This window comes from Lepidochelys kempii, chromosome 1 (genome assembly GCF_965140265.1).
Source record: "Lepidochelys kempii isolate rLepKem1 chromosome 1, rLepKem1.hap2, whole genome shotgun sequence".
In the NCBI taxonomy this organism is placed as follows: Eukaryota; Metazoa; Chordata; order Testudines; family Cheloniidae; genus Lepidochelys; species Lepidochelys kempii.
In genome coordinates this window covers 38,773,404-38,793,811 of record NC_133256.1, presented here as the reverse complement: position 1 = coordinate 38,793,811, position 20,408 = coordinate 38,773,404, and the positions used below count along the sequence as shown (strand labels likewise).

At 40.3% G+C, this 20,408-nt stretch overlaps 1 protein-coding gene across 8 annotated transcripts in view; it reads right to left on the bottom strand.

The window, feature by feature from the left end:
- The window catches only part of ZMYM2 (zinc finger MYM-type containing 2), a 186,893-nt gene that overhangs the window by 131,521 nt on the left and 34,964 nt on the right, over positions 1–20,408 (bottom strand). For 5 of the 8 annotated variants that reach the window (XM_073339551.1, XM_073339493.1, XM_073339513.1 and 2 more), the window contains exons 3-5: positions 14,767–14,848; positions 12,534–13,390; positions 2,378–2,663 (exon numbers count right to left, since the gene is read on the bottom strand). In XM_073339551.1, coding sequence (XP_073195652.1) covers positions 2,378–2,663; positions 12,534–13,380 — 1,133 coding nt within the window. In that variant the 5' untranslated portion in view covers positions 13,381–13,390; positions 14,767–14,848. Of the gene's footprint in view, positions 1–2,377; positions 2,664–12,533; positions 13,409–14,766; positions 14,849–20,408 lie in introns of those variants that run through there. The other 3 variants (XM_073339533.1, XM_073339542.1, XM_073339484.1) reach the window with 2 other exon arrangements.

Genomic DNA, 20,408 nt, shown 5'->3' with positions numbered 1-20,408 from the left:
GGCACAACACAGGTAGGTAATTGGCAGTCAGCTCTGCACTCGTCTCGCACTGTGTAAAACAAAGTCTTCAAACTTGTTTGCATGCTTGAAAACAGCCCCAAACCCAATGATGCAAGATTTCACATCTTTCATTTCTTCTGTAGCAGTAGTTGTTGACAGTACAACGTTAATCAGATGAGCAGGATAGGCAATACATAGCAGCTCCAGTTTCTGACCGAGTTTAATCTCTCATGTAAACTTAGCCATGTAGGGTAAACACAATCTGTGTTTGTTGTGGCCACATTTTCCCAAATTAGCTGGTATATCTCAAATATGTCAGTTACTGCTGTGTTGACAAAACAGCTGACAGCAGAGGGGATGAAATGTCACATCAGCACAAAACAATGTGGGTTTATTCACTTTGAAATAAAAAAAACAAAAACAAAAGGCCAAGCATCGGACAGTCCAAAGCATCAGGAGACTCGTCAAATCAGATTAGACAACATTTTCATCAATTTGTTCCATTAGTTTAGATACTAAAGCATCGTCATTTTCTTTCAGGTACTTATGAGTGAGGTTGTCTGCATTAGGAAGGACTTTTGCTCCTGGACAGTACTGTCACACAAAGTCACCACCAGGCCCCTCTGCAATTAACAGTGACTGTCCAGCAAAACAAAGACTACGCACAAATTCATTGACACAATCATGCTGTGACCTCTCTTTCATTAAAGCCATGGTGAAAACTCCTGATATTGACTGTTTATCTCAAAGTTCACTTTCTTCTTTAAGCTTCTTATGTCACTTGCTTTCGACATGCTCCTTTATTCTGTCAGTGCAAGCACTGATCTCAATGCTGCAGTACTTGCAATGCAATGCGTCCTCTTCGTTCCCGTCTTTACTTTTCTTGAAAATTTCTAAGCACTGATTTTTTGTTGGTATTCAGGTACAGATTTGTGCTTTTGCCCCACGTTTACCTCTTTACCTTATCTATCTTTATCTGTGGAGGACTGATTGTTTAAATTTAGCGCCGCTCTAAACAGACGCAAAACAATAGGCAGGCAGCATGCCTTTGTGAGCCAATCATCCCGCATTATTAACACTGTTTGATTTTTCTGACCTCCACTGTGCGTGTGTTCTGAGTTTTACACTGAGTAACTGCTTCAGTCTCAGAGATACAGGACACAACCATCATGTAAAACATTAGTGTTTAACAAAAATAAGTACTCAAAAAAAATATTGAGTAGATTGATGAGGGTATAAATCAATAAAAAAATAAAACTCTTAATTTAAAAAAATGGTAATTTATCGGTGAAAAGTGAAAATGCAGAACACTATGTCTAAATATATTTAATCACTTCCGTAATACTGCCCATATTACACTGCCTTGACCCCAAAATGGGATGAAGCCCCCATTCATGCCTTCACTATTTCAACTCTGCTTTCTGTAGCTTCCACAAGGCCCCGTTCTCCAGACTCTGGCAGGTGCCCACCCCTTCACACATACAGAGAAGTATGACCCATCTGGCTCCTGAGTGATTTCAGGAATGAGTTCATAATTCCTGGGCTTCTTTTTAAGACTTTCTATATTATATATATATATATATATACACATACACACACACATATACATACATACACATATATATATGCACAATAGGCACTCTCATAGGCTTGCCAGCTTATTGCTCGTCTCCCTTTCCCTTCCAGCCATTGACTAGGCCAGGGCTTTCCCCCATAACTCCCAGTAGATGGAACAGTCTTCCTATGTTTCTCAGCCATGTCTTTCCAAATCTCAATATTTTGTTCTCCTATGTATTTGCCCCTTGATGTCATCTTTTCCCTCTCACAATGGAAGCATTTATATAAGAAAATGTTTTCACTATTTTTTCTTGTGAATTTATGCCATATTGTTTACTGTACTATATTTTGTAAACTCTTAGAAACTGTTTATATGAAAAAAATCACTAAACCAAAACTATTGATTTGTATCTTTAAAGAAAAGAAGCTCCCCTATGCTGCCTTATTTTGAATTAGAGAGTTGACAATCAAGGAGAAGTACTGTACTTTCCTTGATTATCTCCAGACATGCTATAACCATGAAGGATTACGTATAACGGTAACTTATAAAGGATTAGTCATTTTCAACCAAATTTAAGGTGGCCCTACACTTTCTAGGGAAAAATATTTTTGTAGTCAGATCTTACAAGCGTCATATATTTAGTTATTAGATTTCAGAGTGGTAGCCATGTTAGTCTGTATCAGCAAAAAGAATGAGGAGTACTTGTGGCACCTTAGAGACTAACAAATTTATTAGTTATTAGAAATGCTCCTTAACATTCATAAAGCAGATATTTTTGCATTCAAGTATTAAGGGAACAATGAATAAAACATCCCTTACTTTTTGCACATAACACAGAGTTTCTTTGGAGCAGGTTTATGCGAGAATGATGAGAGGCAGGCAGTGGAACAAAATAGGTGAGCTGATCCTTTGCGCTGATATGCAGTCTGTCCCTTCTGCAAGGGTTTTTTACAATTTGCACATGTGACTTTAACCTGTTTAGAAGGTTGTTGTTGTGCAGACGGCTGAAAAATCTGTTTAGGAAGGGAGGCCACTGGTGACAAGGAATCCACACCTGGTTGCTTCTGATTTCTAGGGAATGAAGCTGACTGGGATATCCAGGAATCTTAAAAATACAAAATACATGGAAAATTAAGTGAATAGACATCTTTCAATATACAAATAGATTTGATTATATGAGGATAATTTGCTAACAAAAGTGATTAAGAGGGGGAATTGGTTATCTTGGAGGTATATGTAAGCCAATTTAAAAGAACATGCTCAGTCAGTATGTTTAGATCAATGGCATTGTTCTCTGCCATCATAGGAAATTCCAAAACAGGGGAGCATCTAAAGTTGCCCGTTTCTTAGGTGTGGAAACACCAGTCAGAGTGATTAACACACGTGTAGTTTGTCCACAAACTGGCATTTGAACCTTACTCCTGAGGGCATTCTGTTCCAAAAAATTAAAAATTCTGCACACATCAATATTTTAAAATTCTGCAAGTTTTATCTGTTAACAAATAAATGCAGAGGCTCCAGCATGGCAGTGGGGAGCACAGTCCACTGGCTGTACAAAGGTGAGGATCACCCTGCAGCCTCCCCAGCCCCGGGACACGGACTCAGTGGTGAGGCTGCACCTGACCCTGACACAGCACAAGGCCTGGGCCTGCCCCAGAAACACCTGGGGCCTGTGGCAGGCGCACTAGGTGTGGGGCAGGCAGGCTCAACCAGACAGGATCCAAGTGTGGAGGGGCTCAGTGTGGGGAGATCCAGGTGTGGGGTGAGAGGATTCTGTGTGGGACAATCCGAGTGCAGGCAGCTCAGTGGGGGGTCTAGGTGTGGAGGGATCTGGATGCACAGAGACTCGTTGAGGGGATTCCAGGTGCATGGGTAATGGGACCGCAAGGGCTTCCAAGTGAAAGTGGTTGGGGCTCAGCGGAGGGGTCTGGTTGTGAGGGTCTCAGCAGGAGGGTCTGCCAGTGGAGTGGGGTTTTGGGGGGAGAAGGGGATCCGAGTTCAGATTGTTGGGGATCAGGGTGATATACAGGGTGGGGCTCGAAGGGGTAGAGGTTTGAATGCAGGGAGCTCAGTGGGGGGTGGTCTGGGTGCAGGGGTGGGGGTCAGTATGGATGGCTGGGGGGGGTTCTGGGTGTATGGGGTGAGGCTTAGCAGGGGTTGGGCAGATGGTGGAGCAACTCCTCATACAGTGACCCCCACCCCTGCAACTGAGGAGCGATGGGGCAGGAAGAAAGTGGGGGGGGGGGGAGATGCTGAGCTTCCGCAGCTTGGGGAGGTTTCTGGGAGTGGGTCTGACACAGCCCCATCCACGTCTTGCAGGGGAAGAGGAAGTCCCATCCTCTCCTGCCTCCAGCCCAGCCAGGACTATTAACTGATCCCTCCTCTGGGTAGGAGCCACTGGCTAACGTGTCCCCATCCCGGAGGTGATTTTCCTCTCCACCCGCTGCTCCGGGTGCCTGAAACAATGTACCTGCACAGCTAGGGAATGGTGCATGACTGCTCTTGCAGCTTCACTATACTTCCCTGTCAAAAAGTCATTTTTGTGCGGGGAAGCAAAGAAATCTGCGGGGGACATGAATTCTGCGCACGCGCATTGGCGCAGAATTCCCCCAGGAGTAGAACCTAGACACAAATATAAAATTGTACCAATTGCATTTAAAAATTCAAAGCAGAGAAGGCAAAGCAGAATTTCCATTTTGAAGATTTCATCTATTAGAAATTTCCATTTTCTAAAAATATTACTGAAGAGGTTTATAAATTTGGACAGATCAAATGTCTATCAGACTTGGGTTGTTATCAAAGATACTTTTCATGTTTTTATTTTCAAAGCAAAACCCTAGATTTTCAGTAGATAGAAAGATAACGTATAAAGAGATTAGAATAAGGTTAAAAATCTTCTGATTTAAAACTTCTGGTATTACATACAAAAATAGTAGATTTGCAACTTCTGAAGTAGTTTCTCAGTCCAGATTCTCTGGCCCAAAGGTTTTTTGTATTACAATTAAAGACAGACAAAATATATTCACACCAATCACCACATGTATCTGTATCATGGTTCCTATGGGAAGCAATTTCTATTTTACTTTAAAATCCATTTCAAGGCAATAACTATCAATTAGAACAATGAAAATCTGCAGAATAGCAAAAACTGATTAATTCTCAAGATTTTGGTCTTCTCAGTAGGGAACAATTAACCTAGAAGTTGTTAGTCCAAGTCCTTGCAGTACCAAAATTCCTCCTCAGAACATCCCCTCCTCCCACCTAGCCCTGGACAACACAATCCCAGAGTACAGAGCCACTCTCAGACAGTCAGTCATTTTATAGTTTAACATGTTGTAGGGCCGTTTGCATCACAATTTCATTTGTCCCACAGGAAAAAAACTAAAAAAATAGCATCCCTTTGTCTCAATTTTTAATATCTTACTTAGGTTCAGAAGACAAACTTCTGGCAAAACTATTCTCCTATAAAACCCTCTTTTGAGACATTTCTCCAGAATTTAAGCTTCCATTTTGATCAACTAAGTTTTTAGGCCCTGACAATGGAGAAAGTTCTATAGGATGCCAAAAGTAAGAAGTATTATTTTAAGTATGAAAACTTTCATTATAAGTGAATTTCCTTTACATTTGAATGATCAATTTATTTCACTTAAAATATCAACAACATGCCAACTATCACCAGTAACTTCAGAGCACCTAAAACTTATTTTTTGATCCTGCCATTCCATTCTTCTAAATGAATGTTTCATAGAAATAATCCTAGAGCCTGGCATGTATAAACAATCTTCTCTTAGATAACATGTTTTTGCCATAGTCCCTAAATTAGAGTGAATGTGGCATTTACCCTAACCTATAAACTGAAAGCACTGACATCCGGCAAACTGCACTGCAGGACCTCGAAAGGTCTGTGGCATCTCGAAAGTTTGGTCCAGTATCAGCAAGTTAGTTTAAATGCATAAACGTTTTTAGTGACTCTCCTTGCACCTTAGAACAGCTGGTATCAAAATAGCCATACAGAAACAAAGAAAAAAAATGTGTGTAAATTCTGCAGATTTGGGATTAAAGATTTTAGGTGAAAATGACTACAGCTATTCTTGATGCTTTCTAAGGAATCCATCAATCAATCTAATGAAAGACTGCCATATTTTCCAATAAAGCACTGTATTTCTAAGAGACCATAAAGATCAAGCTTTACTAAGTCTGCTGCACAATTCTTGGATAAAAGTTTCAAGGACTAAAATTTATTCTTTAAATATCCAAGGAGTCTAATGTTCTTGTTTGGAAATCCAGGTTACTGTTTGGGACTGTGTGTTTGCCTGCCCTGTTGTCTGTCACGACAGCTGCCATGGATGTCCTATTTCCCAGGCATGCAAGACACATTAAATGTAAGTTGGCTATTAGAAAGCTTCAATTAACATAAAGTGGAGGAGTTATGGGGAGGACAGGGGGAAGCAGCGCAAAAACTTTTTTGTTTTTTTTTTTGTTTTTGTTTTTTTTTTAAAGAATGTGCCCCACACTGACAAATCTAGATATGTTACCACAGTACTTACAGTTTAAGGAGACTCACGCAAATGTAGACTCCATTTCTGGTCAACTACCTAAGACTGACAGATATATTTCTAGAAAATACCTAAATAAGCCAGAACAGTGAGACTCTCCCTTTTTCATGTGTGTTTGGAATGGGAGTCCAGACTGGTTCCTTTACATCCAGAACAAGGAAGCACATGCCCAGAAAGATTCCTGTACATGCGACTACACCACCAATATTTCTTAACTGATGCTTCATGGGCCCTATGGTTTGCAGATTTCATTTTTGGTTGAGACTCCAACTTGACACTCACACCTCCTAGTCCCTTCCACAAGGCTACAGTTGGCCTTGAGATTCCCCTCACATTTTAAGATTTCAAGTGGACTTCCCTCCTTTCTGCAAGGGAATTACCATAAAATGTAGAAACAGTAAGTGTCTAATCTTAAAATGGGACTTCTTGCTTTTTCCTCCTGTGTCTTTCATTTCTTTATTCCACTCTTTTCTCCCTCATATTTGCACTCCATTCACTTTATTATTCTCTTCCAACTCTCTTCACATCCTTGAGTCTCACCACTTTTTCCTCCTTCATCTTTCCTTGAATCCCACCACCCTCCTTCCTTTCTTCAAAACCACTCCTAAATCCTGATCTCAGCACAAAAAAGGTGTCTCCCCTTCCTTGGTTCATTCCCATGTTGCCCCCAAGTCTCCATTTCTTCAGGTTGCTCTCCTCCCCATCCCACCAGTGCTCTGTTAGGAAACATCCTTTTTTAGTGTCTGCCTTCTATAATGCCCTCCTGGAGTGACAAGCTTTATGGGTGCTCAGACTGATACTGCTAGAGCTTACGGCTCTGAGGAATTCATTGTTAAAGGCTGCTCCCCAGAAACAATGGACTTACTTCAAGTCTTAAGACCACTCTGCTTTAGAGTCACAATGGACTTAATACAACACTGGACTTCATACAACAATGGGCTGGACATAAGATTTGCAAAACTACTCCAGTAGTTGGAAACAGTATCCTTTGTGCCAAGTTTTCAGTTATGGTGAAAGGCAGGAGCAGCAATCATATGGGGAGATGGTAACATCTGAGAGCATGTAAGATTTTTCTATCCACTTCTTCCACCATATCCCTGCACCACAGGATGTTGGGGAAAACATCCTTGGTAGCTATACTTAAGATGGAAATGCTTCATGATATACAGATTTCTGATCGGGCAGGACTAGCTTGTCGGATAAAATGCTGACAAGTATTCACTGGAGGGTCATTCAAAAAAAAAAGGGGGGGGGGTATGAAAAGGAGAGCAGAAACAAGTTACCCAGAAAATGTTTCCCCTACTTTTGTAAATAAAACCTAAGAGATCCACACCTACCGTGTTTCAGTTGTTTCTCCTGTAAAAGTAGTTTCCACTACAGTTCTCTTCTCTCTCCCCCTCTCCTTCCTCCTCTCGTTTCCTCTTCGTTTGCTCCTGCTCTCACTTGACTTTTTCCTTTTTTCGCTTGCTCTGTCTCTCCCCTTTTTTACCTGTGGTAGTCCTTTCTGCTCCCGCTTCTCCCTATTTCTTTTCCCCTTCACTGTGTTCTTTTCATGTGTGAGGACCACAAGCGTAGAAAAGACCTTTTTTATTCCCCCCAGAAGACAAGCAACATTTGGAAAGTGCAACAGATACAGACCTTTGCAACACTCTCTCAGCTCCCACCCCATTCTGAATCAACCTTCCTTCTTCCTTCCCATAGTTGGCCCTCTTCACTGAATCCCAAGGAAACCTTTCCTCCTCTCTTCCCCATTAATCCAGGGTGCCAGAACTCACTCTACTTCATGCTGCTAGTATACCAGTTTCCATATTTTGCAGATTTTTGGTATGCACCTGACCCATCAATCAAACTAGCAGCCATGCACAAAGCCTTCTGGGCCAGCAGTAAAAGGAGGAATTTTCTGGTGCCTTGGGCAAAAGCATGTGCTGGTTTTGAAAGGTATACAAAAGGCATTATTTTGCATTAACAAGTACTAGAAGTCCCCATGTCTTCCACTTGTAATGTCACAAAAAAACAATGCATTTTGAGGTCTTTAGTGTATCAAGTACCAGCAAATGTCACAAAAATGGGAATGCATTCTTCCAAAAAGAAGTTAAAAATTGATGTGAACGTCCAAGCTATCTGGAAACACTCGACACAAAACAAAAAAACTCTTCAAGTTTGAGTTTCGCTTTTTTGTTACAGTAGATATGACTGATTCATAAGAATGGACAGAGCCATCCACAAACTACAGAACTTGGGGGGGGGAAGGATAACTCAGTGGTTTGAGCATTGGCCTGCTAAACCCAGGGTTGTGAGTTCAATCCTTGAGGGGGCCATTTAGGGATCTGGGGCAAACACTGGGGACTGGTCCTGCTTTGAGCAGGGGGTTGGACTAGATGACCTCCTGAGGTCCCTTCCAACTCTGATATTCTATGATTCTATGAACTTGTCAAGTTGACATGAATTTTGCAAGTTAGTCAGGAAACACAGCATTATCCTTTGCTCTTATTTAGATAGAAGTATTTAGTTTTAAGTTAATACTTCTAAAATGCTCTATAAAATGTATTAATACACTCTGAAAAGTAAGTTTTGGTGATACAAGAACTAGAGAACTCTGCTATCAAGATACTTGTTGATCTAGATAGAAGCTACCAAGCTATCTGAGAATTATAAAATTAACATATTGGCAAATTGTGCTAAGCTCTAATACATCTGGATTCCAACTGAATATTTTAGATCACCTTTGAAATGATCCCAACTAATCTCCGAAGTTATTACCACTACCAGGGAAATAAGGGGAATTCATACATTTGCTACTGGCTTCATCTGAGATAGTTTTCTACGAGGCTAATTTAATAGGGCAGCAATGCACTGACTGACACAGAGAATTTAATCTTCATAATGTGAGATTAAAGCTTCATTATTTAGGTGGAAGCTTAAATTCTGCAGAATGTGAACTCTAGAAAACTGCAGTTGCAACTGTCCCATTTTGCTCCTAGTGGAACCTGTTGTTAGCTAAGTAAGGTTTACTGCTATTCCTGCTGTCCTAAACAAAAACAAATTACCCCTAACAGCATATAGCACATAAGTTTTAGCACAAGTAGTACTAAAAGGTAACATACATATAACTATTCATAGATTCATAGATATTTAGGTCAGAAGGGACCATTATGATCATCTAGTCTGACCTCCTGCACAATGCAGGCCACAGAATTTCACCCACCACTCCTAAAAAAGACCTCACACCTATATCTGTGCTATTGAAGTCCTCAAATTGTAGTTTGAAGACCTCAAGGAGCAGAGAATCCTCCAGCAAGTGACCCGTGCCCCATGCTACAGAGGAAGGCGAAAAACCTCCAGGGCCTTCCAATCTGCCCTGGAGGAAAATTCCTTCCCGACCCCAAATATGGCGATCAGCTAAACCCTGAGCATATGGGCAAGATTCATCAGCCAGATACTACAGAAAATTCTTTCCCGGGTAACTTGGATCTTACCCCATCTAAAAACCCATCACAGGCCATTGGGCCTATTTACCATGAATATTTAATTACCAAAACCATGTTATCCCATCATACCATCTCCTCCATAAACTTATCGAGTTTAATCTTAAAGCAAGATAGATCTTTTGCCCCCACTACTTCCCTCGGAAGGCTATTCCAAAACTTCACTCCTCTGATGGTTAGAAACCTTCGTCTAATTTCTAATCTAAATTTCCTAGTGGCCAGTTTATATCCATTTGTTCTTGTGTCCACATTGGTACTGAGTTTAAATAATTCCTCTCCCTCTCTGGTATTTATCCCTCTGATATATTTATAGAGAGCAATCATATCTCCCCTTAACCTTCTTTTAGTTAGGCTAAACAAGCCAAGCTCCCTGAGTCTCCTTTCATAAGACAAGTTTTCCATTCCTCGGATCATCCTAGTAGCCCTTCTCTGTACCTGTTCCAGTTTGAATTCATCCTTCTTAAACATGGGAGACCAGAACTGCACACAGTATTCCAGGTGAGGTCTCACCAGTGCCTTATATAACGGTACTAAAACCTCCTTATCCCTACTGGAAATACCTCTCCTGATGCATCCCAAGACGACATTAGCTTTTTTCACAGCCATATCACATTGGCAGCTTATAGTCATCCTATGATCAACCAATACTCCAAGGTCCTTTTCCTCCTCCGTTACTTCTAGTTGATGCGTCCCTAGCTTATAACTAAAATTCTTGTTATTAATCCCTAAATGCATGACCTTACACTTCTCACTATTAAATTTCATCCTATTCCTATTACTCCAGTTTACAAGGTCATCCAGATCCTCCTGTAGGGTATCCCTGTCCTTCTCTAAATTAGCAATACCTCCCAGCTTTGTATCATCTGCAAACTTTATTAGCACACTCCCACTTTTTGTGCCCAGGTCAGTAATAAAAAGATTAAATAAGATTGGTCCCAAAACTGATCCTTGAGGAACTCCACTGGTAACCTCCCTCCAACTTGACAGTTCACCTTGCAGTAGGACCCGTTGTAGTCTCCCCTTTAACCAATTCCCTATCCACCTTTCAATTTTCCTATTGATGCCCATCTTATCCAATTTAACTAATAATTCCCCATGTGGCACAGTATCAAACGCCTTACTAAAATCTAAGTAAATTAGATCCACTGCGTTTCCTTTATCTAAAAAATCTGTTACTCTCTCAAAGAAGGAGATCAGGTTGGTTTGGCACGATCTACCTTTTGTAAAACCATGTTGTATTTTGTCCCATTTACCATTGACTTCAATGTCCTTAACTACCTTCTCCTTCAAAATTTTTTCCAAGACCTTGCATACTACAGATGTCAAACTAACAGGCCTATAATTACTTGGATCACTTTTTTTCCCTTTCTTAAAAATAGGAACTATGTTAGCAATTCTCCAATCATACGGTACAACCCCTGAGTTTACAGATTCATTAAAAATTCTTGCTAATGGGCTTGCAATTTCTTGTGCCAATTCTTTTAATATTCTTGGATGAAGATTATCTGGGCCCCCCGATTTAGTCCCATTAAGCTGTTTGAGTTTCGCTTCTACCTCAGATATGGTGATGGCTACCTCCATATCCTCATTCCCATTTATCATGCTACCATTATCCCTAAGATCCTCTTTAGTCTTATTAAAGACTGAGGCAAAGTATTTGTTTAGATATTGGGCCATGCCTAGATTATCCTTGACCTCCACTCCATCCTCAGTTTTTAGCGGTCCCACTTCTTCTTTCTTTGTTTTCTTCCTATTTATATGACTATAGAACCTTTTACTATTGGTTTTAATTCCCTTTGCAAGGTCCAACTCTACTTGACTTTTAGCCTGTCTCACTTTATCCCTACATATTCTGACCTCAATAAGGTAGCTTTCCTTACTGATCCCTCCCTTCTTCCACTCCCTATATGCTTTCTGCTTTTTCTTAATTACCTCTCTAAGATGCTTGCTCATCCAGCTTGGTCTTAACAGTTATATTATGGGAACACCTAGAAGCCACAAGCAGGTTAGACCTCAAACGTACCAGACATCACACAAACAAAAATTACATACCTCACAGAGCTTAAATTTAAAATGCCAGCTGCTATTATGATGATTCAATTAATATTCTAGGGCAGGGGTTCTCAAACTGGGGGTCAGGGACCATCAGGGAGTTGTGAGGTTATTACATGAGGGGTCGTGAGCTGTCAGCCACCACAAACCCTGCTTCACCTCCAGCATTTATCATGGTGTTAAATATATTAAAAAAGTGTTTTTAATTTATAAGGGGGGAGGGGTCGCATTCAGAGGCTTGCTATGTGAAAGGGGTCACCAGTACAAAAAAGTTTGAGAACCACTGTTCTAGTGTCTCACGCTTAATCCTTGTGCATATCAAATACTATTCAAAGAGCATGGACAACAAAACCTGTAAATTAAAGCTTCTCCACTTTGAGGGAAAATGGCTTTGATGCATAATACTAGCCACAGAACTTCAGAAACAGAAGCTTGGCTCAAATACTAAGTCCATGAACAAATGTGCACTATTTATCTAGGTGCACACATGCCACCCTGACTGCACACTGGGTTCCATGCATCCCAAGTCAATTACACATAAAAATATGCATTGTCTTTTTGAAAGATGAGGTAATTATACACAAAGTATTAACGGGGGGAGGGGGAGGGAGTATTCATTTTTCTAGCTAGTTATTAATCCAAGACAAGTTTACTGATGTATACACTTCATCTCATTGATTGAGCAGATTCTACTCATACACAAATAAAATGACAGATTAAAAAAAACCAAAGTTCCTTTTCTAAGAATGAAGTTAAGAGTGTATGTGTGCATGTGTGTATATCAGTAGCTCTGTACTTTATATATAAACAAATTAATATTTTGGACTGTTCAAATGTTATACATTTTATAAGCTTAGCAAAGTATTTAAACGTATGACTTACCAGGACTGTGATGAGTCACAGATTCTCCATTTTGAAACACATCTCCAGCCACATTCATTCTACCAGGATTGAAAGGTCCTACACCAGTCTTGGTCTGTGAAGTTAAAGATGGGGTGTATGTTTGTATATTAACACCAAAATTACTTGACTGCAGTCCGTTAGACACATCTCCCAAGTTGGTATTCTGCAGTGATGTTACATGTGTAATCATTAAGTTCATGTCACGCCCTTCAGTATTTTCTAAATGACCATCATTCACAGAGCTCATACCTGTTTCTAACGTGGTAACATTAGCAATCTGAATTTCAGAGTCTGGTTCTGTGGTTATACCACTATTACCTATTCCTGCATTTACCTTACTTCTTGAAAAACTGGAAGCTGAGAATTCCATATCGCTGGATCTATTTTTACACTCTGGAAGTCTTCGTTCATTAAAACTGGAAGCATTCTTCTCTTGTCCTGGATTTGTTTCAATATCTTCTTCATCATCAATAATAATTGTCTCACTTATACTTCCCTTTTGAGAACTTAAGTCTTTCGAAGGAGGAAGCATTTTGGAATCATTTCCTTGAAGCTCGTCGCTTTTTAATGAAATAAATGCAGTATTTCTCTGATCAGATATCAGTGATGTAGAAGTCTGTGGAGGTTGAATAGGTTCAATAAAAACAACATCATCATCATCTTCTATAGATGGGTTTTGGAATTTATTAGTTCTAGAAACTAGAGTATTAGGTGGACCTCCAAAAGAATTTCCTATATTTGCAAGACCGGTTGCCATGGCAGTAGTTCCTAGTAAACCAGAAGTATGTTCAGACAGTTCTAATCCTCCCAGAGAACTTCTGTCCATTCCAGATAAGCTGTTATGTAAGTAAAAGAGAAACAGTAATTTAAGTACAAGATTTAATTTCTTAAATAGCAAATATTCCATAAAATTTAAAAAGTCTAGTCTTTTAGTTATTTTCTCTTCTTAATTAGATCTTAATGACAGCTCAATATCTCTATCTTCTCTTTCATAAGAACTTTTACTCATTATGCTACCTAACACCACTCTCACATCATAACACACTAGTAAAAATGGAGGTCCATCACCAGTTTCACAGAAATTTTGCCAATAGAACAGCTATGTGCTGTTAAGTTTAGCAAGATAAATGTTGGAAACATCAATAGAATTTAGCACAATCATCACCTTTTTGTTGCCATTTAATACTTAGGCTTAATTTCCTATCCCCATGCCCCATACCTCTCTTGTATGCACAATGAGGTCAAATAGCATTGCCTCTGCTCAACTGCAAGGCAAGATCAAGAACACTGATATTTTAAGTTACCAGTTTTTATTCCTCTTAAAATGGTATGAAAACATCTCAACACCAAATGCACAAATTACGTGCCTAGTAAAGGACTTGCTTTGCATGGACTAACTAATGCTCTCAAGGTGTAGGCTAACCAAGACTACTTCACAGTCTGAATTAGAAAGCACAACCCTATCACACAGTTCCAGCCCAGCTGAAGAGTGGTGGGGGAAGGAAAAGAGGGTAAGAGTACTTAGAGTACTGTTGGAATAGCTGGCTAAAGGAAGAAAGAAAAATGTTGACTTTGCCACCCTTTAATTCCGACCACTGCAAGGGATAGGAGAAAGAGAGGCTCATTTGAGGTCCTGGCTCCTTCTCTAAAATTCTTTAACAAGTTGTAAGAGATTCACTTCCTATCTCCTCTCTTCTCAACATCAGATGCTACTGCAGGTTCCTTCATCCACTACTCATTTCGCACATGGCATTTTGTTTTCTGTGGTTTTGGGGAGGCTGCTGGGTTTATTCTTGTAGACACAGGCAAGAGTACAACTGTATTTTTAATAAGCCAAAAGAAACTTTAGCCCTGGATATTTTCTTTTATGTATTATATAAGGCTAAATATATAATCAGGGCCAATGGAAAGGACAGAATAGAAACAGAGTTCACAGCAGCTGTTGGTAAATGAACTGCATTGGTGCTGCTGCAGGCACTGGGAAGAATATAAAGGTAACTCCATGACAGTATACTCAAACACATACCTGAATTTGCATGTGTGATACCATCAAATCTTTGTGTACTTTATGACAGAAGATTATTATTATGACAGAAGGCTGGAAAAATGTTTGTGGATTTCTGCAAGTAACCTATTTTTTTTTTTAAAAAGGGGGTGGGAAGTATCCCCCCCCAATACTCACCCATCCAGAAATCCACTGCAGCCTGTTTACCTTAATAAGTTGCTCTCAAGTGCTCCAGTGTAGGGTCTATTCCTCTTATACCAATTAACTTGATGTGCTTGGTTGAAATGTCCTGAAATAGATCCAAAAATAAACTCTCATGATCCTAACATACATAATAACAGGTTCTTCCCCCACCCCCACTGCCCAAAGTCTTACCAACCAGGATAACAAGTCTGTTTCCTTCACACCAGCTCAGAGTGTTTAGAAAGACTTTTTAAAAGTGGTGTCATCCTTCTGCATAAGAGGTGCTGTCTAGCTCATAGTACTTAGAATTATTTGTGCTCTGGGTGAGTAAACCACTATTACGTAACAGTTCAATCATATAATGTTAACAAAATGCACTAATCAGTTTAGTTGTTCCTGGATGATAGATAAAACTGATTATGCTATTAGATTGTCCTAGCCAAGAGTCGGGAACTGAAGCGGTCATCTCTCCCAGAAGGTACCCATTCCAGATTTTACACATGGTACAGTTTGTAATTGGAGAGCTCTTTAGTTGATACTATATAGATACACGGACATGTTCATTAAAAGCAGGTGGAGAGGACTGCAATCATTTTAAGCAAAGGATACTAAAATTCAAGCAGCTCTCATAGCAAGTCTATATTTTAAAAAGCTGCAGCGGCTACTGAAGCACTGTAATGAAGATGCTACTACACCGACAGGTGAACTTCTCCCGTTGGCATAGTTAATCCACCTCCACAAGAAGCGGTAGCTATGTCAACTGGAGAAGCTCTCCCATCAACAAAGCGCTGTCTACACTGGGGTTAGGTCAGTATAACTGCGTTGCTCAGGGGTGTGGATTTTTCAATGGTAGGAAGAGGTTTATAAATTGTAGAGAGATCCTGCCAACTGTTATCCAGTCAATATTCTATTCCATCAATTTCAGTGCATAATCTTAAACAGACATTTATCAACATCTATAAATTAAAATTAAATCCTCCCAAGCCTACACATGCGTAGGTACATAAACTGCAAAAACTTCAGTGAAGTTGCATCCACTTACCCCAGGTCTGAATTTTGGCCTTTGACTACAAGGTTGTTACAGTGTGTTTGTCAAGGCAATTCACATACAGATTATACTTCACTTGGCCCATTTAGGTCGGTTAAGCTATTTGGCTATATTAGTCAGGCTTGAAACCAGGTGCTCCACTAATCACATAAACACTTTAATCCCCTTAATTCAGCTTCCTCTCATTTCTTTCTAACCAATGACATTCATTTCTTATGCATCTTCATTGTCTGACCCTTCTTGAGTTTGGCTCTCTCAAAGAGTTAGCCTATTGTAGAGCTTTACTGTATGAGGCTGTCAAGGAACACTTTCCAGTTTAATAGCATGATGAGTAACATTTCTTATTACTAACAACCTCAAAGAGCAGGAACTGAAGTGCACTTATGCCCCATTGATTGTAAAATTGCCACCTGTATGTATAGAAAGGCTATGTTTGGATTTTCTTCTTATTTTAAAACACAAGAATATTGATGTTTTATTTTAGAAGAATTGCCAAACTTTGTAGAGAAGAAAACACTCATGTTTTGGACCTACCAATCTCTGTGAATCGAAGTTACTGATTGTGAAAAAGTTCTTTAAGGAAAGCATTGTGAAACAGCATTCAATGTCAAAGTCGACATTGTCCAAAGAATTAATTTTTAGGGTTTTTTTGTGGAAGAGGAGAAATGGATCAGCTCAGAAAGGTACTAATACCACGGGGAGTCCCATGCGCTTATACGCTTTATTCATAAAGTTGGGTGCAGTCTAAATCTGGCATTTAGGCTGAGGGTAAAAACTCAGTGTTATGAAGGTACTTGGGGTGGCTTCAAGCTACAGCGTGAATTGGACCTTTTGCCCTACCTGGGTGTTGAAAGCCATCAAGTAGTTACCGGAGCCACTGCTGATTGAGATTTAACAGTTTTTGTAAGTGGAAGGCACATGCTTGTAATTCTTAAAGCATTTATTGAGGCCCCTACTCGAGAAAATATCTTTTTCCAGAGATTATCACTAGTTGGTTTCTTAATTTCCCTTATCCTGTCCAATTGGGGTTTAAGCACAGGTATGGGCTAGAAACAGCTTTAGTGGCATTATTCAATGATTTCCTCCTTGCAGTGGATGAACCTAGAACATCTATGCCCACCAGATCAGTCAGCAGCTTTTGAAATCATTGACTATGAGGTTCCATTAACTTGCCTACTGACCGGGTAGGCATGAATTCTGTTTGGAGTGGTCCCATCTTTGAGAGATCAGAAAGTTACAGTTCCACACCAAAACCTTCTACTATGAGGCTTCTCTCCTATGAAGGAGATAGGTGTCTGTACTGTCAGCCCCTCCTGACCAACATGCAAACGAGGCCCTTGGAAGAGTCAGTGAGGAGATATGGGCTGTGATATGACCATTATGTTAAACATCACCCTGTAGTTGGAAGAAATTATACTGGGGCTCCTGGCAGAGCATGCAACCAACATTTCAACTACAGGCAAGGACTTAGAGGACGTGGCCATGAGCACTGTTCACATTCTGCTTCCAAACGAACCTTGCCACAATTATCTATGCCTCTATCACCTGCAGTAATGCAGCTAACTTGAGCCTATTAAGAGACCACTTAAACTATACCTATTCAGAAAAAGAGAGTCCACTCATTAAATGGAGTATTACATAAATGCTTTAGGATCTACATTGACTGACAAAAGATTTCTGGGTGAAATTTAGGGCATTATTTTTAACCTATCTACAGAGTGGAACAATTTAAATCGCCTTCATTTAATTTTTTTTTAAAGCATTTATTTAAACTAGGCTTTGTAAAGCTAATTTGAAATATCAATTTTAATCTAAAGTTAAAATTGGTTGAATTGCTTTTTTTACAAAATTCCACTGTCAGAACCTGCCCCAGTCCCTCTCTTTGCATAGGCACCAGTCTTGTGAGTAAACAACTAATGGATCCCACATGTGTTTAAGTCATCTGAGCCTCCTCCACCCCCACAGACCAAGTCGTGACTAGTCACTTTTCCTAGGAGTATGGAACAGCTTTCATGTGAGGAGAAATTAATTAAGACAGGGATTTTTCAGCTTGGAAAAGAGATGACTAAAAAGGGATATGATAGAAGTCTATAAAATTGTGAATGGTGTGAAGAAAATCATAGTATCATAGGAATGGAAGGGACCTCGAGAGGTCATCTAGTCCAGTTCCTTGCACTCATGGCAGGACTAAGTGTTATCTAGACCATTCCTGAGAGGTGTCCATCTAAACTGCTCTTAAAAATCTCCAATGATGGAGATTCCACAACCGCCCTAGGCAACTTATTCCAGTGCTTAACTACCCTGACAGTTACGAAGTTTTTCCTAATATCCAACCTAAACCTCCCTTACTGCAATTTAAGCTCATTGTTTCTTGTCCTGTCCTCAGAGGTTAAGAACAAATCTTCTCCCTTCCACTTGTTACAACCTTTTATGTACTTGAGAAAACGGTTATGTCCCCTCTCAGCCTTGTCTTTTCCAGACTAAAAAAAGGATATTTTTTTCAATCTTCCTTCAAAGGTCATGTTTTCTAGATCTTTAGTCATTTTTTGTCGCTCCTCTCTGGACTCTCTCCAATTTGTCCACATCTTTCCTGACATGTGGTGCCCAGCACTGGACACAATATTTCGGTTGAGGCCTAATCAGTGCAGAGTAGAGCAGATGATTTACTTTTTGCATCTGGCTTACAACACTCCTGCTTCTACATCCCAGAATTGTTCACCTTTTTTGCAACAGTGTTATGCTGTTGACTCATATTTAGCTTGTGGTCCACGATGACCCCCAGATCCCTTTCCACAGTACTCCTTCCTAGGCAGTCATTTCCCATTTTGTATGTGTGCAACAACTGATTGTCCTTATTGAATTTCATCCTATTTACTTCAGCCCATTTCTCCAGTTTGTCCAGATCATTTTGAATTTTAATCCTATCTTCAAAACACTTGCAACTCCAGCTTGGTATCGTCTGCAAACTCTGGGAACAGTTTTCCAACCAGTTTTGCACCCACTTTATAGTAGCTCCATCTAGGTTGTATTTCCCTAGTTTGTTTATGAGGTCATGCAAGATAGTATCAAAAGCTTTACTAAAGTCAAGATATACCACATCTACTGCTTCTTCCCTATCCACAGGCTTGTTACCCTGTCAAAGAAAGCTATCAGGTTGGTTTAACGGGATGGGTTCTTGATAAATCCATGCTGTTACTTATCACCTTATTATCTTCTAACTATTTGCAAACTGATTGCTTAATTATTTGCTCCATTATCTTTCCGGGTACAGAAGTTAAGCTGACTGGTCTGTAATTCCCTGGATTGTCTTTATTTCCCTTTTCATAGATGGGCACAATATTTGCTCTCTTCCAGTCTTCTGGAATGTCTCCTGTCTTCCATGATTTTCTAAAGATAATCACTAATGGCTCAGATGACTCCTCAGTCAGTTCCTTGAGTATTCTAGGATGCATTTAATCAGGGCCTGGTGACTTGAAGATATCTAATTTGCCTAAGTAATTTTTAACTTGTTCTATTCCTATGAAAATGAATAAGGAAATGTTAGTTAGTCCTTCATGTAGCACAGGAACCGGGTGTCATCTAATGACATTAATAAGCAGCAAGTTTAAAACAAACAGAACAAGTATTTATTCACACAACACACAGTCTACCTGTGGAACTCCTTGCCAGAGGATGTTGTGAATGCCAAGACTAGAGGGGAGGGGATAGCTCAGTGGTTTGAGCATTGGCCTGCTAAACCCAGGGTTGAGAGTTCAATCCTTTAGGTGGCCATTTAGGGATCTGGGGCAAAAATTGGGGATTGGGCCTGCTTTGAGCAGCAGGAGATTGGACTAGATGACCTCCTGATCCTTTCCAACGCTGGAAGTCAATGTCAATCAGCCAACGCTGATATTCTATGATTCTAACAGGGTTCAAAAAAGTACTAAGTAAGTTCATGGAGAATAGGTTCATCAATGGCTAGTAACCAGGATGGTCAGGAATGCAACACTATGCTCTTTTGAGTGTCCCTAGCCCGTTTGCCAGAAGCTGGGAGTGTCGTCCACTCCCAGGGGATGGGATCACTCAATGACTGGCTGTTCCCTCTGAAGCACCTGGCATTGGCTACTGTCATAAGACAGGATACTGGGCTAGACGAACAATTGGTCTAATGCAGTATGGCCATTCTTACGTTCAAGCTGTGGTCTCTCAGGACAGTTCCCTGGTGCATACCTCTGACCTTAAAAGACCCCAGCACCCCTCTCTTGGGACTTTGGGCTTTGTAGCCCAGCTGCTTTACACACCAGAATCAGTGCCTCAACTCTTCTAAATGCTAATACATGTGTCACCAGCTGCTTCTAAACGGATCCCTCAGAGTGTCACCTCGCTGCAGGTGCTCTGATCTTCTCCATTAACCCCTTCAGGGACAACATGACAGACACTCAAAGAATACAGGCTTAGCAAAGGAATTTCTTAACCACGGGCATTTTACTCTTAACAGCACTACATGGTTACAGATCTTTGAAAAAACAAAATCCCAAATGCAGCCCACCCCTTTTCTCTGATCTCACTCTTCCTGTAACTGCTGGATTTGGTCAACGTCCTTCGGCTAGACAGCCCTTCCTGCCACCTGGCCTGGTCT